At 32.5% G+C, this 19174-nt stretch overlaps 3 protein-coding genes across 5 annotated transcripts; 2 read left to right on the top strand and 1 right to left on the bottom strand.

Annotated features, from left to right (window-relative positions):
• Positions 1 to 764: 764 nt before the first annotated feature.
• On the top strand, positions 765 to 5982 carry Lnk (SH2B adapter-like protein Lnk). 2 transcript variants are annotated; one of them, XM_074255406.1, is made up of 6 exons: positions 765 to 1289; positions 1350 to 1751; positions 2105 to 2952; positions 3065 to 3264; positions 3381 to 3638; positions 4148 to 5982. In XM_074255406.1, exons 2-6 carry the CDS (start codon positions 1468 to 1470, stop codon positions 4307 to 4309), a joined length of 1752 nt encoding a protein of 583 aa, XP_074111507.1. In that variant the 5' UTR covers positions 765 to 1289; positions 1350 to 1467; the 3' UTR covers positions 4310 to 5982. The 2 variants fall into 2 exon arrangements, with proteins under 2 accessions (XP_074111507.1, XP_074111508.1); XM_074255407.1 differs by having other exon boundaries at positions 765 to 1751; positions 3381 to 3722; positions 4148 to 4288.
• On the bottom strand, positions 4336 to 8677 carry LOC141535468 (cell cycle checkpoint protein RAD1). Its single transcript, XM_074255408.1, has 6 exons — positions 8459 to 8677; positions 8177 to 8353; positions 7880 to 8104; positions 7597 to 7791; positions 6777 to 7052; positions 4336 to 6706 (listed from the first exon to the last, which is right to left on the bottom strand). The coding sequence occupies exons 2-6, from the start codon at positions 8267 to 8269 to the stop codon at positions 6677 to 6679; spliced, it is 819 nt and encodes a 272-aa protein (XP_074111509.1). The 5' UTR covers positions 8270 to 8353; positions 8459 to 8677; the 3' UTR covers positions 4336 to 6676.
• A 1488-nt stretch (positions 8678 to 10165) lies between these two features.
• Pi4kiiialpha (phosphatidylinositol 4-kinase III alpha) lies at positions 10166 to 18644 on the top strand. Of its 2 annotated transcripts, XM_074255404.1 has the most exons (8): positions 10166 to 10408; positions 11006 to 11908; positions 11991 to 12306; positions 12483 to 12545; positions 12852 to 16953; positions 17014 to 17287; positions 17465 to 17871; positions 17944 to 18644. In XM_074255404.1, the coding sequence occupies exons 1-8, from the start codon at positions 10319 to 10321 to the stop codon at positions 18167 to 18169; spliced, it is 6381 nt and encodes a 2126-aa protein (XP_074111505.1). In that variant the 5' UTR covers positions 10166 to 10318; the 3' UTR covers positions 18170 to 18644. The 2 variants fall into 2 exon arrangements, with proteins under 2 accessions (XP_074111505.1, XP_074111506.1); XM_074255405.1 differs by lacking the exon at positions 12483 to 12545 and having other exon boundaries at positions 10167 to 10408.
• The last annotated feature ends 530 nt before the right edge of the window (positions 18645 to 19174 follow it).

Genomic DNA, 19174 nt, shown 5'->3' with positions numbered 1-19174 from the left:
AGGCATAGAAAATTATTTATAATTTTTCAGAGCTTCTAAAGATGAAATTTTTAAATAAAATTTTCTTGCCATAATTTGTTTGTAAAAAAATTCTAAAAATTATCAGATGTCTCTCAACTTCAGTGTCATTAAATAAAATTAAAAAATAGGTAACATTAAAGTTAGCTATCACTTTACAATTATTTTAATTTTTTTTAACAAATAAATTATAGCAAAAAAATTATTTAAAAAAATGGACTTGTAGAAATTTTAATAAATAAAAAATGCAATTTTTTAAAAATAATTTTTTAGAACAAATTTTTTTGTTAAAAAAAATTAAAAAATTGTCAAGTGGCAGCTAACTTTAATGATGACATTAAAGTTAGCAGTCATAAGAGAATTTTGAAATTTTATTTAACAAAAAAATTAGTTCCAAAAAATTGGATTTTTAATTTTTTAAAATTTCTTAATGTCAATTTTTTTTTTTTTTTGCCATAATTTATTTGTTAAAAAAATTCTTAAAATTAATAAATATCTGCTAAATTAAATTTCATGATAAGTTAATTTTCATACTTTACTGTCATAAAAAATAGTCAAGTAATGGCAAAGTTTAATATTATACCGACAGTACAGAAATGCGCGGGAAAATTTATTAAATTTGACAACGCATAAAAATAAAACAGCGCCACCACTGAATAGGGTTGGTAAGAAAGTACAAGCTTGAAAACGCAGCCGCAGACGCAGAGCATGAGATCACGAAATAACGAATGAGCGAGAGAGCAGAGCACAAAATTCGACCTGGACGTACATTAAATTCCCAAAAAAGGGAGGTTATCACCAACACAGACTAAAACCAGAACCAGAATAAGAGTGAGAGTGAGAGTCAGTGCCGGCTTTAATAGTATGAAGAGAAAGAGAAAGAACTTGAGATATCATCGACCGAATGAATGAGAGAGCGAGTAAGGATAATAATAATAAAGATAAGGAGCAAGGAGAAAAAGAGAGTTGCTAGTAGTTCAGTGTGTGAATGTGAGGAGAGAATAGAATTTTACTCAGTTTCGTCGCCCCTCACAGTGATTGATCCTCGTAAACAGGTGCAGTACGATTGGACGCTGAATAGTTGGCGCAAGTTGGCGTTGTTTAGTGCTCGCTGTTGGTTGTTGGTGCTCGCTCTCACTCTCGAGCTCCTCTATATGTACGTAAATCTCTTGTGGCATTAATGCGTCTAGAAGAGAAATATAATTTGCAACAATGTGTCCGTAATAGTGAAAATAATTGTCAACTACAGTAGACTGGCTGCTATGCAAATTGTAAGGTAGTAAGGTAGTCAGTGGATCCAGTAATCCCATTTATTTTATCTTTTACAACAGCAGTTTACGGTGATTGATAATCAACAGCACACGGTACATAGTTATCAAAATTATAATCACATTGTGTAAATTGATAACACCAACCGTAAAAGCAATATAAAGTAATTCGCCGGACGGCATGAATGTTTACAACGCGTCGTCAGCGGCCACCACCGTCATCACGTCGTCGTCAGCCACGGCAGTCGGAGCAGTCGAGGTTACCGATGATTGGGTTGAATTTTGTGACAGACACGCCCGCGCAACGGCTTCAGATTTTGCCAAGGCATTTTGCACATACGTCAACTTAAATTTGCCAGAAAGCGCCAGGGCTACTCTCTCACATCGTGATTTTTTACGTAAATTCCTCGATAGCTTCTGCGAGCATTTTGAGAATGAGTACCTCAGACGTACTCAGAATGCAAGGTCTGTTTTTGTTTACTTTAATTTTTTTATTTTGGATTATTTTTTTTTTTTTTTTGGCAAATTCATTTTTGTTATTTGTATCATTGATATTATTTATTTATAATCATGCATTCTTTTTTTTTTTTTTTTTTTTAACTTTAAATTTTGAATGATGAGAGTGCTTTTTTAAGCTTATGACGTCAATCGACTCTAATACTTACAATAAAAAATTCCTTTAGTTGTTTTCATTATTATTATTGTTGTTATTGTTATTAATATTCTAGTTATTTATTTATTCATCTACTTGTATTAGTCATTCAGCAAAAAAAAAAAAAAAAAAAACATGAATTTTAATAAATGATTACGCTTTTCAGATCTCCATCATTCCACGATACACGACACGTGATACCCAACTCCGCTAGTCAAAATAATCGAGTGCAACCAGTGCGAGCGTCATCAAATGAAGAATTTAGTGATTATTCAGACCGTGATGGCGAGGTCGTCTCACCGAAGCCTGTGCATAAGCCCTTTTTTCGACGTCTCTCATTCAAGGGATTCAAAAAGGGTCGTGGATTTTTCCACAAGCAACAGAGTGATGAAGTTGAATTGTCGCACAGCGAGAGCAGAAAAGACAAACACACTAAATCCAAGCTGTCTAAAATAGTAGTGGAGTGTCGTAAGGAGGGTGTTGTCAATACTTTGATCGGAGAATATTCCGATGGGACACAAAAATGGGAAAAATCACGGTTGGCGCTGATCAAAGCCATCGGTGGTTACATGCTAGAATTTTACTCCCCGCCTAAAGCCGTGAAACCACGTGGAGGTGTGTTTTGTTCGGCGATTACCGAAGCGCGTGAAACAACAGCTTTGGAGATGCCGGATCATGAGAATACATTTGTATTAAAAACGCAGAACGCTGAATTTGTGATAGAAGCCCATGATTCCTCAGACATGAGGTCGTGGCTGGCTACTATTAAATACTGTATGCGTTCGGCATTTTTTAACTCCGCGACAAATGATTCTGCAGGTGATGGTTTGGGACATGGCTCGGCCTCGGGACAAGATGGAGACCGCGTGCGAGCTAATTCTGCGAGTAAGAGCTCGCGGTCAGGATTTGATCATGCAAATGATCTTGCTCATCCACCAGAATTACCTCCTAGACTTCGTACACGTAGTAATAGTAATCTTGAGCTTTGCTCTTCTCAACAAGAAATCGAACAAAGTAGGTATCATTTATTTATTTATAAATTTTATTACTCTTTATTTTATTGTACGAATACTTGGCGACTAATTCTTACTATTATTATTAGTCATTTAAAATTATTTATTTTTAGTGAGTGGTAATGAAGGAGAACCAGACTTGGCTGTTAGTTTAAGAGAATATCCATGGTTTCATGGCACATTACCGCGATCAGATGCAGCACAACTTGTCTTACATAACGCGATGAATGGACATGGTGTTTTTCTAGTGAGACAAAGTGAGACGAGAAAAGGAGAATTTGTATTAACATTTAATTTCCAAGGAAGAGCTAAGGTTTTATTTTAATTTTTTTTTTTTTTTTTTTTTTTGTAATTTTAATTCATATTGTGAATCTAGTAAATAAATTTAATCAATCAAATAATATAATGAAAATATATTTATCTACACAGCATTTAAGAATGACGCTAAACGATCAAGGTCACTGTCGTGTTCAACACCTGTGTTTTCCTGCAATACTTGATATGCTGGATCATTTTCGGCAGAATGCAATACCCCTGGAGTCTGGTGGAACGGCAGATGTAACGCTTACGGAATTCGTAGTGGCGAGTCATGCATTGCGCCCAGTAGTGCATCCAACATTTAACGCAAATACACAGCAAAATCCAGCTCAGGAGAGGAGACCTGCTACCGTACCGGAGTCAAGAGAAGTAAGAGTCAGCAGCGGAAGTCTCACACCTCTTGAGTGAGCGCGAGTGGCCGACTCCCACAGTCTCAAGTCTGATCAACAGACAGTGAGTAGTTAATACGCTAAAAGCGGTGCCCCATATTTGATTGGATTTAACACAATAATTGACATTATAAAATGTTAAATGCTTCCTGTCAATCCAACCGATTGGTGAATGCCATACGAAATTGACAGTATAAACCAACCAGTTAAATTCATCCCCATTTTATAATACTTAATATTTACAGTAATATAAAGAAAAAGATTAAGAATTATTCTTTGTTGTATTTATAAAATATAAGATTGACTTATTTGACCGTGGGTGAGGGGCTCGCTTTCACACACTACAAACATCTTGAAAAAAATAATTATAACGGCGTTTAAAAATTTTATTCGTTTCATTGAGTATAAGTAGTATAGAATAATATTTAATGGTAGAAATACTTTAATGTTTGCTTTATTAAATATTTACTAGCCGATGAATGATTTAAGGTCCGGACTTGCGGTGGATCAATAAGAATCAAAACAGACTCTGTGGAATGGCTTGAGCAGCAACAACAACAGCATAATGTTAATAATAATTTGGATCAACAAGCATCGACCTCAGCATCATCAAGCAATAGAGCTGTGCAAAATGCCTACAGCTTTCTCTGACGTTGGATTCGCAGTACATTACCCTCAGGATATCGTTTGGTCAGTCCGCCTGAATAAATATTATTATCTCTTATAAAAAACTTTTATCACATTATTTTTCGAGTCATAGCTTAAAAATCTTAAAACAATTTAAGTTATTCGGTCGAATCTAATTGTGAAATTTTTAAATCTTTTTATAATTAGGGTGATTCTTTTTTCAATGATTTTTTAATTTTTAGTTTGAAAACTATTTCAAAATCATTGAATTAAAACATATCCTAAGTTTTAATATATTTTTAAACTATTTTTTTGTCGATATAGATATTCAGCTAGTGTCACTGACGAAATTGATAAATTAAAATTTTAAGCTCAATCAAATTTCACTGTATACGAAAGTTTAAAGTCACGATTAATAGTTGATCATTAGAATAATTTTCCTGTAAGACTGCCGCTTCCTAAATCGAATGCATGTCCGGTTTTTTAGATTGCATTCAAGTCTCAACTCAATAACAAAACTGTTGAAAACACTATCTTTAAAATAATATTTTGAAAAGCTAAAAAAAAGGAAAAAAAAAAAAAAAAGTAATAATGATGTTATTAAACGATGCTTGAAATTACAGAAATTATATACATATATATTTATATATTTTCATTATTTAACGAGGTGACTAAAAGGGTTGGAGATAAAATCCAAAATAATAGTGTAATGAGTCATTAAAATTGTACATACTATATTTTTGTTTTCGTTTTAAACAAAAACTTTCGCGGCAGCTTTGAATGTGAAATAGAATATTTATTGCCCGCTTCGATTTTAATTAATTATCTATACATTTCATTAACGACATCGCTCCGAATTAAGACTGCCTCCTGCTTATTTATCAATTTATATTCACGTGTATAGAACATATATATTTACAATATGTTATTGTTTTATTTGTATTAATATTATACCTTAAATATTTTTTAATGTTTGAATGTAATTAATTTTTTTTTTTTTTTTTAAATCAATACAAATAATTGTATTATAATCTAAAAGCCATAATTATTAGTGAGTTATTTGCCACGAAAGAATAAAAATATTAAGAGACTGGTAATGTCACAATAATTTTTTGAAGATGTTAAAGAACAAATACTCTTAATAGTTAAAGCTGTTGATAATTTTTTTTTTTTTTCGGTGGTACATATAAGTCATTTGTTATAATTTAACAAAATTCCCAGTGAACAAACGAATGGGCCAATTAAATTTTTAAGTACTTAATAAATATATAAATAAATAAATATATTTTTTTTTCTCAATAAAATTTGAGTCACAGATACGTTATAAATTATTATTATTAATTATTTGTCTTTCGTAATTGATTAATTTTTAACGAAGTTTGGAGTTATCGTTTTACAATTAAGTGTTAAGTTTATTTTTTACATGAAATGTTTTCTTTTTAAAGTTGATATATTTTTTTAATAGTCTTTTTATTTCTATTTAATGAATCATGGCCTAGAAAATATATATTTATGTATGTTCATGTGTAATACAGTGGAGTATGTAAAGAATGAAGTCTTGTAATTTTTTAAGCTTAAAGCTCATAAAAAAAATATAATAATATTAATAATAATAATAAACAAGATTGACTGAATATGTAAATTTATATGTGTCGATAAATATAAAAAAAAAAAAATAAAATAAAAAAACAAATAAAGCATGAAGATAAAATATATTTTCATTCAAACTTAATGAAATAGTGTAATTTAAAAAATGAGACAAACAATAAAAAAAAATTACTTTGATTATTTATATATTATTTTAATTGATGTGTATTGAAGGTAACAAAATGATAATAATATAAATTTAAATCTTTAAAAATAGATAAAGGAAAAATAAATTATTTTTAATCATTTTATTTGCTAAAGTAATACGTACTCTGTGACGAATTAATTGCAGCAAGAACATATCACCTTACTCATGTAAATTACTTATTATTTTGATAGTTCTTGTTATGCCTAAGAATAATAAGAAATAATTAAATTATTAACATTAACAAACAATTATTAGTTTCAAGTTGAATTATATGGATGATTAATTGATATTAATCATTTGTTTGTCGACATAAAGTGCAAATTATTAAAAAAAAAATTATGGTAATAAATAAATAAATAAAAAAGAGTAAATGACCAGCATATCCGAGCTTCATATTGTCATAGTCGCCGATTGTAACAAATAATTCTATCGTTAACCTTTCCACAATGCTGAAGCGAGATATGATTATTTATAATTAATTTAAAGAAATATTTAATTAATGTATCTTCTAGTCCGAATACATTAAGATCTTGATAAATAATTTTTAGGTTCTTTTTTATTAAATTATCTCCTCAATTAAATAATAATTTAATATTCTATTCATCGGCATCAAAAACTGGCGATAGCTGTAAAATATTCTTATATAAAATCAGCATTAAAAAAATAGATAGAAAATTATAAGTAATGAATAATTACGTAGTACTCGATGTAACTCAAATGACCATCGTCAGTTTTTACCATAAATTGAAACACCAAAAGTCCTCTGTTGTCTGTTTTTAGTGATACTTTATTAGCGCAAGCAAGTGCTTTCATTACCGGTTTCATTGAAGAGTACTGATAACAAAAAGTCGCCTCTACTCTGCACTGAAAATTCTCTATTGAATCGGTATCGTGAGGTATCTCAATGTGACATTCACCCGCGAAACCGCTGGTGCTTATCCTAAAATACGGCGGATCTGGTGAAAGCAACAGCTGAAAAAAAAAATAATTGTTCAATTTTCTTACATTTCAGTCGATTGATATCGTGTTCTATATGTCATAAGGGCGTATACCGGCAAAAGGTCCCAGTGAAAAGCCATAAGGGCGTATAAAAAATTTTTTTTCGGGAATCTGTGTATTTTTGTCCGAAATGTGCAGAGATGCAAAAAAAAATTTTATACGTCCTGATGGCTTCCGGGACCTACCTCGGATGCCATAAGGGCGTATAATAAAAATTCTATTATTTTTTCTAAGTCCAAAAAAATTTTTAGTTTGAAGAAAAAATTTTTTTTGCATTTTTGCACGTTTCATTTAAAAATACGTTGATTGCCGAAAAAAAATTTTTTTTTGGAACCCCCGTATCTTTTCGAGAAATATGCAGAAATGCAAAAAAAAATTTTTCTTCAAACTAAAAAATTTTTTTGGACTTAGAAAAAAAAATAGGATTTTTATTATACGCCCTTATGGTTCCCGAGTGCCATAAAAGCGTATAATTTTTATACGCCCTTATGGCATCAGTAACGCGATATTCAATTACCGCTATCACGTCAGTCGTAGGGTCCAGCTCACTCCAAATATCACGTAATATTTCTGTATTTAAAATAACTTTGTTAAGAACGTTACTCGGTTCGATATTAAAGTCTATAAGATCATCTGGTTCAAGAGTTTTTAATGAACAGTCAGTAAGAATACCATCTTCTTCAATTAACACAGACACTGGATGTCCTACATCCTGGAAATTGATTTAAAAATTAACTTTACTGTTAGATGCAAGTAAGCAATAAGTTTTTAAATTTGACGTCATTAAAATAATAATTTACTTTATACATCAGTTGGAGCATAACCGAAACTCCTTGAGTAGATATACTGCTCCAAAACATTCCAAGGCACTCCACTAGAACAGTTAAATTAATTTTAAATATAACGTCTTCAGCAAGATTATATTCTTGAAAAATAATTTTCGGAATGTACGCAATTCCTTGGAGACATTTGCTATCCTCAACAGTTATTTTTACACCATTATCCGAGCAGTAACACGTTGCCCACTGTAAAATAAATTTATTAAGTGAATAATTCAAAAAATACAAATTTTCGAGCAGGATTATTATACTAATTACCTCTTTAAAATTTATAGATCTTAATAATTGTACAAGCGTCTTGAGATTGCCCAATTTGGCAACAAATTTGTAATCATCTGGTGACGACATCATTTTACTTGTCCGAAACTTGGTACAGTAGGTAATAAATTTTTAAATTATTTACGTCTATTATATTTCTCAGTGATAAATATGTAACTAAGAATTAATGTTAATTAATAAAATTATCATATGCGGTGTTATGTCCGAATACTTTTGTAATAAATAGGCATAAAATTTCAAGTAAAAATATAAAATATTTACATTTTTGTTTTTTTTTTTTTTTTTATAGTCTTCAACTAATTTATTAAGAAAGTGTCGGAAAATCCTTTTTTTTGACAATAAAACTATCAATTGTTTGATTGAATCCTGATATTCCAGATATCAGGGTCACATGTTCATTTTATAAAATTATTTAATTGTATATCTTCTATAATTTTTATGGGAATTTTGAAAACAGTTTGTCACGTGTATAAACAATAACATAAAACACAACCTCTCTTACTACTATGATTATTATTACAATTACTAGTAAAGCCGTTAAAGTTCCCGCGAAATTCAAATACTTGAGCGAAACCAATTTGCAAAATACATTCACATATTTATGCAAAAATTACTGATTAATAAACCTCTAAATACTTTTTACTAATTTATTTTCATATTAACACATTTTTTTTTTTTTTAAATATGAACATGCAATCAGTATGAAATTATTTATGTTACTGAAATCAGCAGACATCTGACAATTTTTCAAATTTTTATAACAAATTAATTTTGACAAAAAAAATATTTCTAAAAATTTGCATTGTTAATTTGCAAAATGCAACTTTATACTTTTACGTCCCATTTCTTGAGCAGAAGTTGAAAAGCAGTTCTAAAAACGTAAAATTAAATGATATTAATTTAAATAATATATTGAAATTGAGAGACATCTGAAAATTTTTAGAATTTTTCTAACAAATAAATTATAACAAAAAAAGTTTACTTAAAATTTATTTAAAAAATTATAAATGTAATTTTTTTTTTTTAGATTTCGTTTATTTTTCAAAAAAAAATCATGATATTAAAGTTAGCTGTCACTTAATAATTTTTTAATTTTCTTTAACAAAAAAATTTGTTTTAAAAAATTGCATTTTTAATTTATTAAAATTTCTAAAAGTCCATCATTTTAATAATAATTTTATTTTGCTATAATTTATTGGTTAAAAAAATTTTTTAAATTGTGAAGTGACAGCTAGTTAGCTTTAATGTCATAAAAAAATCAAACAATTGTCAAAGTGGCTGCTAATTTCAGTGTTGTAAAATTAAAGGTATAGATAACATTAAATTTAGCTGTCACTTCACAATTTTTTAAATTTTCTTTAACAAATAAATTATAGCAAAAAAAAAAATATTAAAAAAACGGACTTGTAGAAATTTTAATAAATTAAAAATGTAATTTTTTACAACAAATTTTTTTGTTAAAGAAAATTAAAAAATTGTAAAGTGACAGCTAATTTGAATGTCATAACGTACAGTTAGAAAAAAAAAAAATTTCTCAGAAAATTGATTGAAAAAAAATTATTTAGAACCAATAATTGTCCAAATATTGATTTATAAATAGAAACTATAAAAACGATTATCAATAATCTGACATGATCTAACGAGACTGAATTTTTATTTACATACAAAATTGTTTATATTGGTTTTTGGGGCGTAGATGTCCATATAAGTGTTGTGCAAATACGTATTTCCTTCCTTATTTCTCTAATATAAAAAAAAAAGCTGGAAACAGAATTAAACGAACGTATTGTGATCAACAAATGATAAAACAGATGTAAAACAATTGACAGGCCATCTACAAGTATTCTGACAAACTAATTGAAATCACCGCCCACGCAAAAATACTTACCACATCCACATATTGTGGTCATAACTGATTATGAATAAAAAGAGACAAGGGACCTCAGATAATTATACATGTATATTGATGTATATACATATCGTTTACGTAAATTCACTTAGTAATATAAAATGACAGTCTTGTAATCAATTCTCATGTAATATATAAAAACACATTGTCTATATGTACATTTAACAGAGATATATCAATTGATATTTGATATTTAGTTTAAATAGCACAAAATGATTACCGATGAGAAGTTATTTTTTACGAAAACAGTTCAACATTTGGCGAGGTCGTTGGCTGGAATAAAACCTACACCATGGGAAAAGGTATTGTTTATTCAACAATTTACATTTTATAACTTTAAATAATTTGACAATAATCTTCAATAATCAACCTCAAATTAATTATTAATTATTGAAAATTATTATCAAACTGATGGCAATTTTTCAAGTTTTATTTCACATAAAATATTCAAAATATGTTCATAGAGATTTAAAAACCATCCTCGTAGGCAATGGCTTCATTTTTTATTATGAATAATTTAATAATACTGAAGTTAGCGATCAGCTGTCAATTTTAAAATTTTTTTTTAGCAAATTAATTACAATACAAAAATTCTTCTAAAAATTTTCACTTGTAATTTTTATTAATTTTTACATGTAAAACTTTTTAATAATTTAATTGCTGTAAAATTCTAAAAAAATTTTTAACATCTGTCAATTTCAGTGTTATATAATTTAATGTAATTTTTCAAACCTTCATCAGCTGTCAAAAACTACATTACGTCAAGTAACAAAAAAAAAAAAAAAACACGTAGTCATAGTTATATATAAAATTTTGCACAGTAATAATAATTATAGACATCTCTGATGTACAGTAAAATAATATAAAATTAATAATTTTTTTCTGTTTTAATTAACCAGGTGAATCGACTATTCAAATTATGTCCTCAAGAATCAGCTCAAGGTGTGTTCCGCATCGACCAGCGAGGTCAGGACGCAGTAATAGCTCTTGGTATATATTTCCTGGAGTCTGGACTGCAGCACAGAGATCGAATTTTACCTTACTTACTTCGTCTTTTGCGTGGATTGCCTAAAATAGTATGTCTCGACGAAATAAGAGTAACTCCCGGCGAACGTATTCCAGTAACCGAGAGATTCAGCTTCTGCTTGAACACTTTGCTGAGCGACGTTGCTGCGAGATGTGATCCTGTTTGTGAAGAAATAATATCCACTCAAGTAGAACTGCTTGCTGCGCTGACGAATCTGATTCGTGGATGCAAAGACCAAAATGGATCCAGAGGGATGCAAGCTAAAATATCGCTTTGTAAATGTCTAGTGCCGATTTTGATTGGACTGGCGCGGGCGATGGGTCGATTTGCTTGTGTAGACCCTCCGTTACTTTGTAGAATTTTCCCACCGCGTGGTCTACCTGTAAATCCATCCTGTAATGAGTCGCCTCCTAACAAACGGCATTTAAGTTTCACTAATTTTCGTCCTATCATACCGCGATCTCTCAGTGGTAATTTGAACTCACATTTGACGATTGACAACGCCCAAGTTGCGTTGTCTATACCTGATGACTATCAAGCAGGCAAAAAACCGTCATTGCAGTCTTATTTGTCGGTGCCGTATGATCCTTCGACTTACTTCTTCACTCGTTATGGATCCAGCTTCAACCAATTCCCTCAAATGCGGTGTAACGAGAGTCCTGAAAAACGTACTGGGTTGTTGTTTGGCATTGTTCATTTGCAGAGCGTACTAGCACTTGCTAAGAAACTTTTAACTAAAGATACACTTGATTTTCTGGATGAAGAAGCACAACAGGTATTTTTTTTTTTTATAGAAATAATATTGTTAATTTTTTAATTATTTTTCAAAAAATTTATCGTTTATTTTTATATAACAGGTTTATCATTCTGGACAAGTACAAATATTTCCTTACCGGTCATTCAGCGAAACGATGAATCTCGTAATGGTTGCTCTTCTGCGTGAACTTTTGCAAAACCAACGCGATTTACCAGCACCATTCACTAAAGATGTACAAGAATTTGTCAAGGGTCTTTTTCTATCAGGACAAACGGAGCTTCAATCTCGCCAGCATGATGCAAGTGAACGTGAGGACTATGATACTAATTTCCGGATTGTCAATCGATTCAAAGTTAATGTTATGGCCAACTCTGCTTGTGTTGATTTACTCGTTTGGGCTATTGGTGACGAAACCGGTGAGTTTGTTTTATTTAAGTAGAACTACAATAATTTAACACAGTGATCATTATATTAAATAAATAAAATAATTATTCAGTGTTAATGAAATAAGTATAACATCGTCCAATGCAGGTTTACATTAGTCGTTAAAAAATAGATGTAGAACAAACAAAATCAATTATATTTTTTACAGCTAACGGAGAGTATGATTTGAGCGCTCTGTACACGGACCTAGGTTCCATGCTGATTGGCGAGGGTATCAAATATTGTCCCTGTTTTCAAAGTCGCGCATGAATTTGTCTTTCATTTTCCTTACCTTAAAAAACAAACGTTTTGTTACAAAAAAAAACCTAAAAGTTTTGTCATGATTCATAATCATTATAAAAAATAATAACACTTGTGTTTATTTATTTTTTCATTTTTCTTTATGGTGTCGTCTGCGTGCTGTGTAATTAATCCAACTAATCTAAATTGATTGAAAATACAAAACAACTATACTTGTACTGAAACTAAACCATTTTAATATTCATACAATAATAAATCAATATATTTTTTTCAACAGGTGCTGATAGCCTTTGCAGCCGGCTAACAGAGAAAATAAATTCAAACCATGGACCGACATTAGTACTAGCACACATGCCTCTGCTGATGGTGTGTCTCGAAGGTCTTGGAAAATTAGCACAAAAATTTCCAAACATCGCAATCACTTCTACGTACAATCTTCGGGACTTTCTTATGAATCCGTCACCGATTCTCGTTAAATTAAATGTACAAGTAAGCGAGAAGCAAGCCAAAGACAATCAGTTCCGAGCAGTAGTTCAAGGTAAAGAATTAGAAGATTTGAAACAAACAATATCGCCATCACAAGCTGCCTTTGAGAAACTACGAGATGCAGCTATTGGTAATTTATGCATCGCCTTAGAAGCTGCACAATTAGTTTACCCGAATTGTGTTCCTGCATTAGTCAGCAGTGCGTCAACTCGACTGTGCAGTTTAGAAAAAAGTGACGGCTCTGAACGTTTGACTAATCAACTAGTAGCTGAAAATATAATGATAATGCTTGGTCACGTCGCTGTTGCGCTAAAAGATACTCCCAAAACGACGAGCAGTATTTTGTCGTTCTTCGAGCAGAGTTTTTGCCGTGATCCCAGTTCTCTGGACAGCTTGATCGTCGACCAGCTCGGTTGCATGATAATAGCAAAGTGTGAAGCCCGGAGTGAAATAATGAAAATGTTCTCGGTGTCACTGGAGTCCAGTTGCGCAGCTTTTGCTACAAACGTCGATCGAAAACAATATCGACATGTAACTGGAGCTGTTACTAATGCATTGGCGAATATAGCGGCTAATTTGCAAGGCGAAGACGAGCTAGATAAACTTCTGAAACGTCTGCTACAGCTGTTTGTATCGATGGGTCTAGAAGGCAAACGACAGAATGATAAAATGATGACGACTGCACTGACAACAACAAACTCCGTTAGTACTATGACTAAAGATACAAGTGTCGCTGGAAATTTAGGTGCTCTTATTCCTGTAATAGCAATTTTAGTACGCAGGTTACCACCAATAAGACAACCAGATCCACGAGTTTTGAAATTATTCAAAGATTTCTGGCTGTACTGCGTGGTATTTGGCTTTGTACCGGTAGAACCAAGTTCCACTAGAGTATGGCCAACCGAATGGTATGAGGGAGTGAAGGAAATTTCAATAAAGTCTCCGTACTTAATTGCCAAAACAAACGCTAAATTGGAAATGCGAGAACTGCAATACACATCGGCTGTACGAAATGAAAGTGTATCAATAAGTGAGCTTCAGGATTTACGTAATCAGATTCTAAGGATGAGTATAAGGTCGAGCGATGTCGCGGCTTATGTCGCTAAAATGCAGTTTGCTCAGATAACATATTTGTTATCTGTATATTGGGTAGAGACCCTGAGAGTCGGTAACAGTCCCGATCCAAGTTTACAACCAATAATGGAGTATCTAAGTGATTCAGATTTACAAAAAGATAAGAGTGGGATGTGGCAATGTATATGCAGCGTAGGTGATTCAGTATTCGCTAAATTCAAAGATGTGATGCAAAAGAAACCAAAGGATGAAAAACGTGAACGTGAACTTGAAAATCATGCACAATTTCTTCTAGTCAATTTCAATCATGTTCACAAACAAATTAGACGAGTTGCTGATAAATATTTAAGCGCACTCGTTGACGCTTTTCCTCATCTTCTATGGAATTGTCGAGTACTCTGGAGTATGCTGGATATATTGCAGGTGCTGGCTTTTTCGCTTCAGTTGGATCCTAATGAAGAAACGCCGACACTTCACATACCCGGGACCCCTTACAATATTCATTTGATGGACACATTGGAAGCAAGGGCCAAAATAGTCGACGACTTTGCCGCTAGATGCAAAGAAATAATTCAAGAAGCCATGAAGTGGGCTCCACACGCCGTGAGGTCGCATTTACAAGAGTATATCAACCAGATTCCATCCTCAGGAATGTGGCATCACACTGGACTAGCTTTAGCGACGGATTCTGTTCTAGAATTCATCGATCTCGCCACACCTTCAACTGGGCCCGGAAATACTAACTCCTTGGACAAAAGACGAGACAACAAAAGTGCCAGTTCTTGGCTGCTGTCAATGATGTCCAGACGTTCGTGGTACGCCGGTGAAGTGACAGGAATGCTGGCTCTTGCACGTGCAGAATCTCCCAGCAACGAGACGTCTCCAGATGAAGGTAGAAGTATCGTAATAGAACGTGTAATTTCAGCAGTTCGTCACACCTGTCAAAGTCGCAACGACAATTTGCATCAAAGTGCTTTATGGCGTGCCACCGCGCTGTTGATTTCTATGCCAGGACTTCACAGGAGATTACTTCACGTAGTAGCCAGCTCACAGACCGAATTATTCACACACACAGCAATGTCAACCGCAGTTGAATGCTGGCAGTGGATTTTAACAGCTCGGCCTGACTTAAAACTTCGTTTTCTTCAAGAAATGCTAGCAGCTTGGCAACACACCGTCGACAAAAAAATGGGTCTATTCTCCCCGGAAACAGACGAAGTTAATCCTCTGGCAGTTTATGAAGGCTGTGAATTGGCGCCTAATCCTCCTTACGTAAAACCACATGAAATTTGGATAACATTTATTATCGAGTTGATCGAAACAGCTAAATACTGCTGCCAAGAAACAGTTGAAATGATTGCGATGCTTTTACACCGTTCGTTACCCATGACTGTTGGTACGGCGTCTACTGGTCCAAATTTAAATCGACAGATAGCTGCAGTCGGAGCGCGTTTCAAGCTACTGTGCTGTGGATTATTACTTCTCCAAGGTGACACGCTTGCGAAATCTCTCAGCAAAAACGTTTTGCGTGAGCGAGTTTACTACAATTGCTTGGATTACTTCTGCCGGGAGCGGCAAACTCCTACCCAGGAACCCGAACAAATGCGTGAAGATCTTGTCACATTGATGCGATTCTGGCAAGTAATGCATAGTGACAAGAAGTACTTAATGATGACCGGAGAAGCAGACTTTGAAATGCTGATTGAACAGCAGACCAATTTAGCCTCTATAGAACCGGCTACGCCAATGAATTCATTGACTCCCACGTCACGTGATATGAAACAGCAGTCGAGTACTTGGATTAACACAGTTCCTTTGTCATCCAGCAGCACCGCACTGGGAAAACGAAGCAATCGGAGCAAAAGAATCCTTCACGGTAACGTGATAGTCAAAGATTACATAAAAAAGCGTAACTTGATTCTCGAATTACTAGCTGTTGAAATAGAATTGCTGGTTGTATGGCATAATCCTGGTGGTAGAGCGGAGTTAAGTATCCCAGGTGAAGTTTCTATCGCTGAGTGGCGAGCTAAGTCAATGAACGAACGCTGGCGAGACTGCACTCGTCTTGCTTGGGACATCAGTCCAGTTTTAGCAGTTTTTCTTCCAGTTAGGCTGAAAAATTCTGATACTATCATCAAAGAAGTTTGTCGGTTGGTGAGACTCAAACCAGTGCCTGTTATGCATGTTCCTGAAGCTCTTCAATATCTTGTCACGACGGATACTCTTTTGAATGACGCTCCTGAGCTGGTTTATATGCTGACTTGGGCTCGGGTGTCGCCGATTCAAGCACTCGCTTATTTCTCACGTCAGTTTCCTCATCACCCAATCTCAGCGCAGTACGCTGTAAGAGTTCTCAGCAGCTATCCGGCCGATGCTGTTCTATTTTACATTCCTCAGCTGGTCCAAGCCGTTCGACACGATACTATGGGATACGTTATAGAATTTATTAAAGCCATTTCTAAGAGATCGCAGGTGGTTGCGCATCAATTGATATGGAATATGCACACCAATATGTATATGGACGAGGACAAGCAAATTAAAGATCCAGATCTTTTTGACACGCTTGATGGATTAGTCAAGTCTATTCTGGGGTCATTATCGGGGCCAGCTAAACAATTTTATGAACGCGAGTTCGACTTCTTTGAGAAAATTACAAATATTTCTGGAGAGATTAGGAATTATCCAAAAGGGCCTGAAAGACGTGAAGCTTGTTTGAAGGCACTGCGTAAGATATCCGTTCAACCTGGATGTTATCTTCCGTCGAATCCTGAAGCTATGGTGATTGATATTGATTACAACAGCGGTAACCCTATGCAGAGGTATGTTTTATTTTATTAATTTAATTGAATGTGTTTAACGAATGATTTTTTTTTTTTCAGTGCGGCGAAAGCACCTTTCTTAGCAAGATTCCGAGTCCAGCGATACGGAATAAAAGAACTGGAAAATATCGCGATGGCTGTATCAGCAAACGCCAAAGTTGAAACAAAATGTGCTGGATTAGAGACATGGCAAGCTGCTATATTCAAAGTTGGAGATGATGTTCGACAGGATATGCTCGCTCTTCAAGTTATTAGTATCTGCAAAAATGTATTCCAAAAAGTTGGATTAAATTTGTTTCTCTTTCCTTATCGGGTCGTCGCTACTGCTCCAGGGGTATGTGATTTTATTTATTCTTAATGACATTAGTTGACTATTTTTTTTTATTTTATTTAACAAAAAAATTATTTATAAAAATTGCATTTTTAATTTTTATTGGCCACAAAATTTTGTTTATTCTCTTAATAATATAGATTATGATATGATATTAAACTACTATTATTATTTCAACAGTGTGGAGTAATAGAATGTGTACCTAATGCCAAATCAAGAGACCAATTGGGACGTACAACAGACTTTGGGATGTACGAATACTTTTTAGCAAGATACGGGTCTGAAACGAGTAAAGAGTTCCAAACAGCTCGCCGTAATTTTATAAAATCAATGGCTGCATACAGTGTCATTACTTATTTGTTACAAATAAAAGACCGACACAATGGAAATATTATGTTGGACGATGAAGGTCATATTATTCACATTGATTTTGGATTCATGTTTGAAAGTTCACCAGGAGGGAATCTTGGATTTGAACCTGATATAAAACTTACTGATGAAATGGTACTTGTGATGGGTGGTAAAATGGAAGCAGCTCCATTCCGATGGTTCATGGAGCTCTGCGTCGAGGCATTCTTAGCCATCAGGTATTTATATTTATATTTTTTTAACAGAATTTTATTCCTCAATATTAATTTAATTTTAAAAATATTTTTCAGACCTTATCAAGAAGCAATTATTTCTCTAGTCTCTCTTATGTTGGACACCGGATTACCCTGCTTTCGTGGTCAAACAATAAAATTACTACGCAGTCGTTTCGCACCTTTGGCTACTGATCGTGAAGCTGCAATATTTATGTTGAATGTTATACGCAACAGTTTCTTGAATTTCCGTACCAAGACTTATGACATGATACAGTATTACCAAAATCAAATTCCATATTAAATTATTGTGTCTAATTATTGTTTTGGTGCCAAGCTGTTAATTAATCGATTCATTAATGTATATAATGTATGTTATCGCGGCGGGAAACGCGATTTATTTTAAATTAATGGGATATATATATATATATATATATATATATATATATATATATATATATATATATATATATATATATATATATATATATATTCACTATAATTCAAATATTTAAATTATTTAATGTGTGAATTAAAAAAAATTATAATATTTATTAAAATACTTTACATTCCATCTACGAATATCAATTGTGTTTACAAAATTGCATTTCATTTTTAATTTATTAAATATTGATTGACAATGTGCTAATTCAGTTTCAATAGTTGTGAAAATTGTTGAATTTTGTAAAAAAAAATGTCTATATGTATGTATATGTATGTATACAAAATCACTGAACTGTTTATTGTTGGAAAAATAATTAAAGAAAACTTTAAATTTATACTATTCGCTGAAATTATTGTAAATTTGAGAATATTAAGGGGCACAACTAGTATGACAGCCTATTTTTGGGAATTAAAATAAAAAAAACTCCTGCATGAATTGTTTTAAAATTTTTTAGGTATATTAATACATATGTTGAGAACATTCAGTAAAAATTTTGAAGAAAAAAATTAAATATTTTCCAAGTTATACGCGATCTTCGACAGCGCTAAAAAAAGAAAGTACAATAATACAATTAAAAAAAAAAAAAAAAAAAAGTTGAATTTTACCTAAATTAAATTTTTAGTTAAAAAAAAGTTAAATTTTAGTCGTTTTTGGCCTGCCAAAATTCGATTTTTGATCAGATCAAAAAACTGGAGGATAATTTTATGAAGAACTATAGACTGAACATGCACAAAAAAATTTGGTAGTTATCGGATCATTTGTCTTCGAGTAATCACTGCAGCAAATTCGAAAAATGCTGTTTCGAGAAAAACGCGTTTAAAGATAAAATAATTCTACTCTAACTGGCGAGCGGCTACTCTTTAA

The sequence above is a fragment of the Cotesia typhae genome, unplaced genomic scaffold (genome assembly GCF_013202065.1).
Source record: "Cotesia typhae breed Kobodo isofemale line unplaced genomic scaffold, CoteBio_Ctyphae scaffold_13, whole genome shotgun sequence".
Classification (NCBI taxonomy): Eukaryota; Metazoa; Arthropoda; class Insecta; order Hymenoptera; family Braconidae; genus Cotesia; species Cotesia typhae.
Note: the sequence above shows the minus strand (reverse complement) of the source record. Positions and strands in the feature narration are given on the sequence as shown.

Bases quoted from the DNA above. Each gene is read 5' to 3' on its own strand.
- LOC141535468 (XM_074255408.1), bottom strand. From the start codon at position 8,269: ATGATGTCGTCACCAGATGATTACAAATTTGTTGCCAAATTGGGCAAT. The intron at 8,105-8,176 runs GTAATTAGTATA...TTTATTTTACAG, and splicing joins GATCTATAAATTTTAAAGAG to TGGGCAACGTGTTACTGCTC. The intron at 6,707-6,776 runs GTAATTATTCAT...AATATTTTACAG, and splicing joins TGAGTTACATCGAGTACTAC to CTATCGCCAGTTTTTGATGC.
- Pi4kiiialpha (XM_074255404.1), top strand. From the start codon at position 10,319: ATGATTACCGATGAGAAGTTATTTTTTACGAAAACAGTTCAACATTTG. The intron at 11,909-11,990 runs GTATTTTTTTTT...TTTATATAACAG, and splicing joins TGGATGAAGAAGCACAACAG to GTTTATCATTCTGGACAAGT. The intron at 17,872-17,943 runs GTATTTATATTT...AATATTTTTCAG, and splicing joins GAGGCATTCTTAGCCATCAG to ACCTTATCAAGAAGCAATTA.
- Lnk (XM_074255406.1), top strand. From the start codon at position 1,468: ATGAATGTTTACAACGCGTCGTCAGCGGCCACCACCGTCATCACGTCG. The intron at 2,953-3,064 runs GTAGGTATCATT...ATTTATTTTTAG, and splicing joins TCAACAAGAAATCGAACAAA to TGAGTGGTAATGAAGGAGAA. The intron at 3,265-3,380 runs GTTTTATTTTAA...TTATCTACACAG, and splicing joins ATTTCCAAGGAAGAGCTAAG to CATTTAAGAATGACGCTAAA.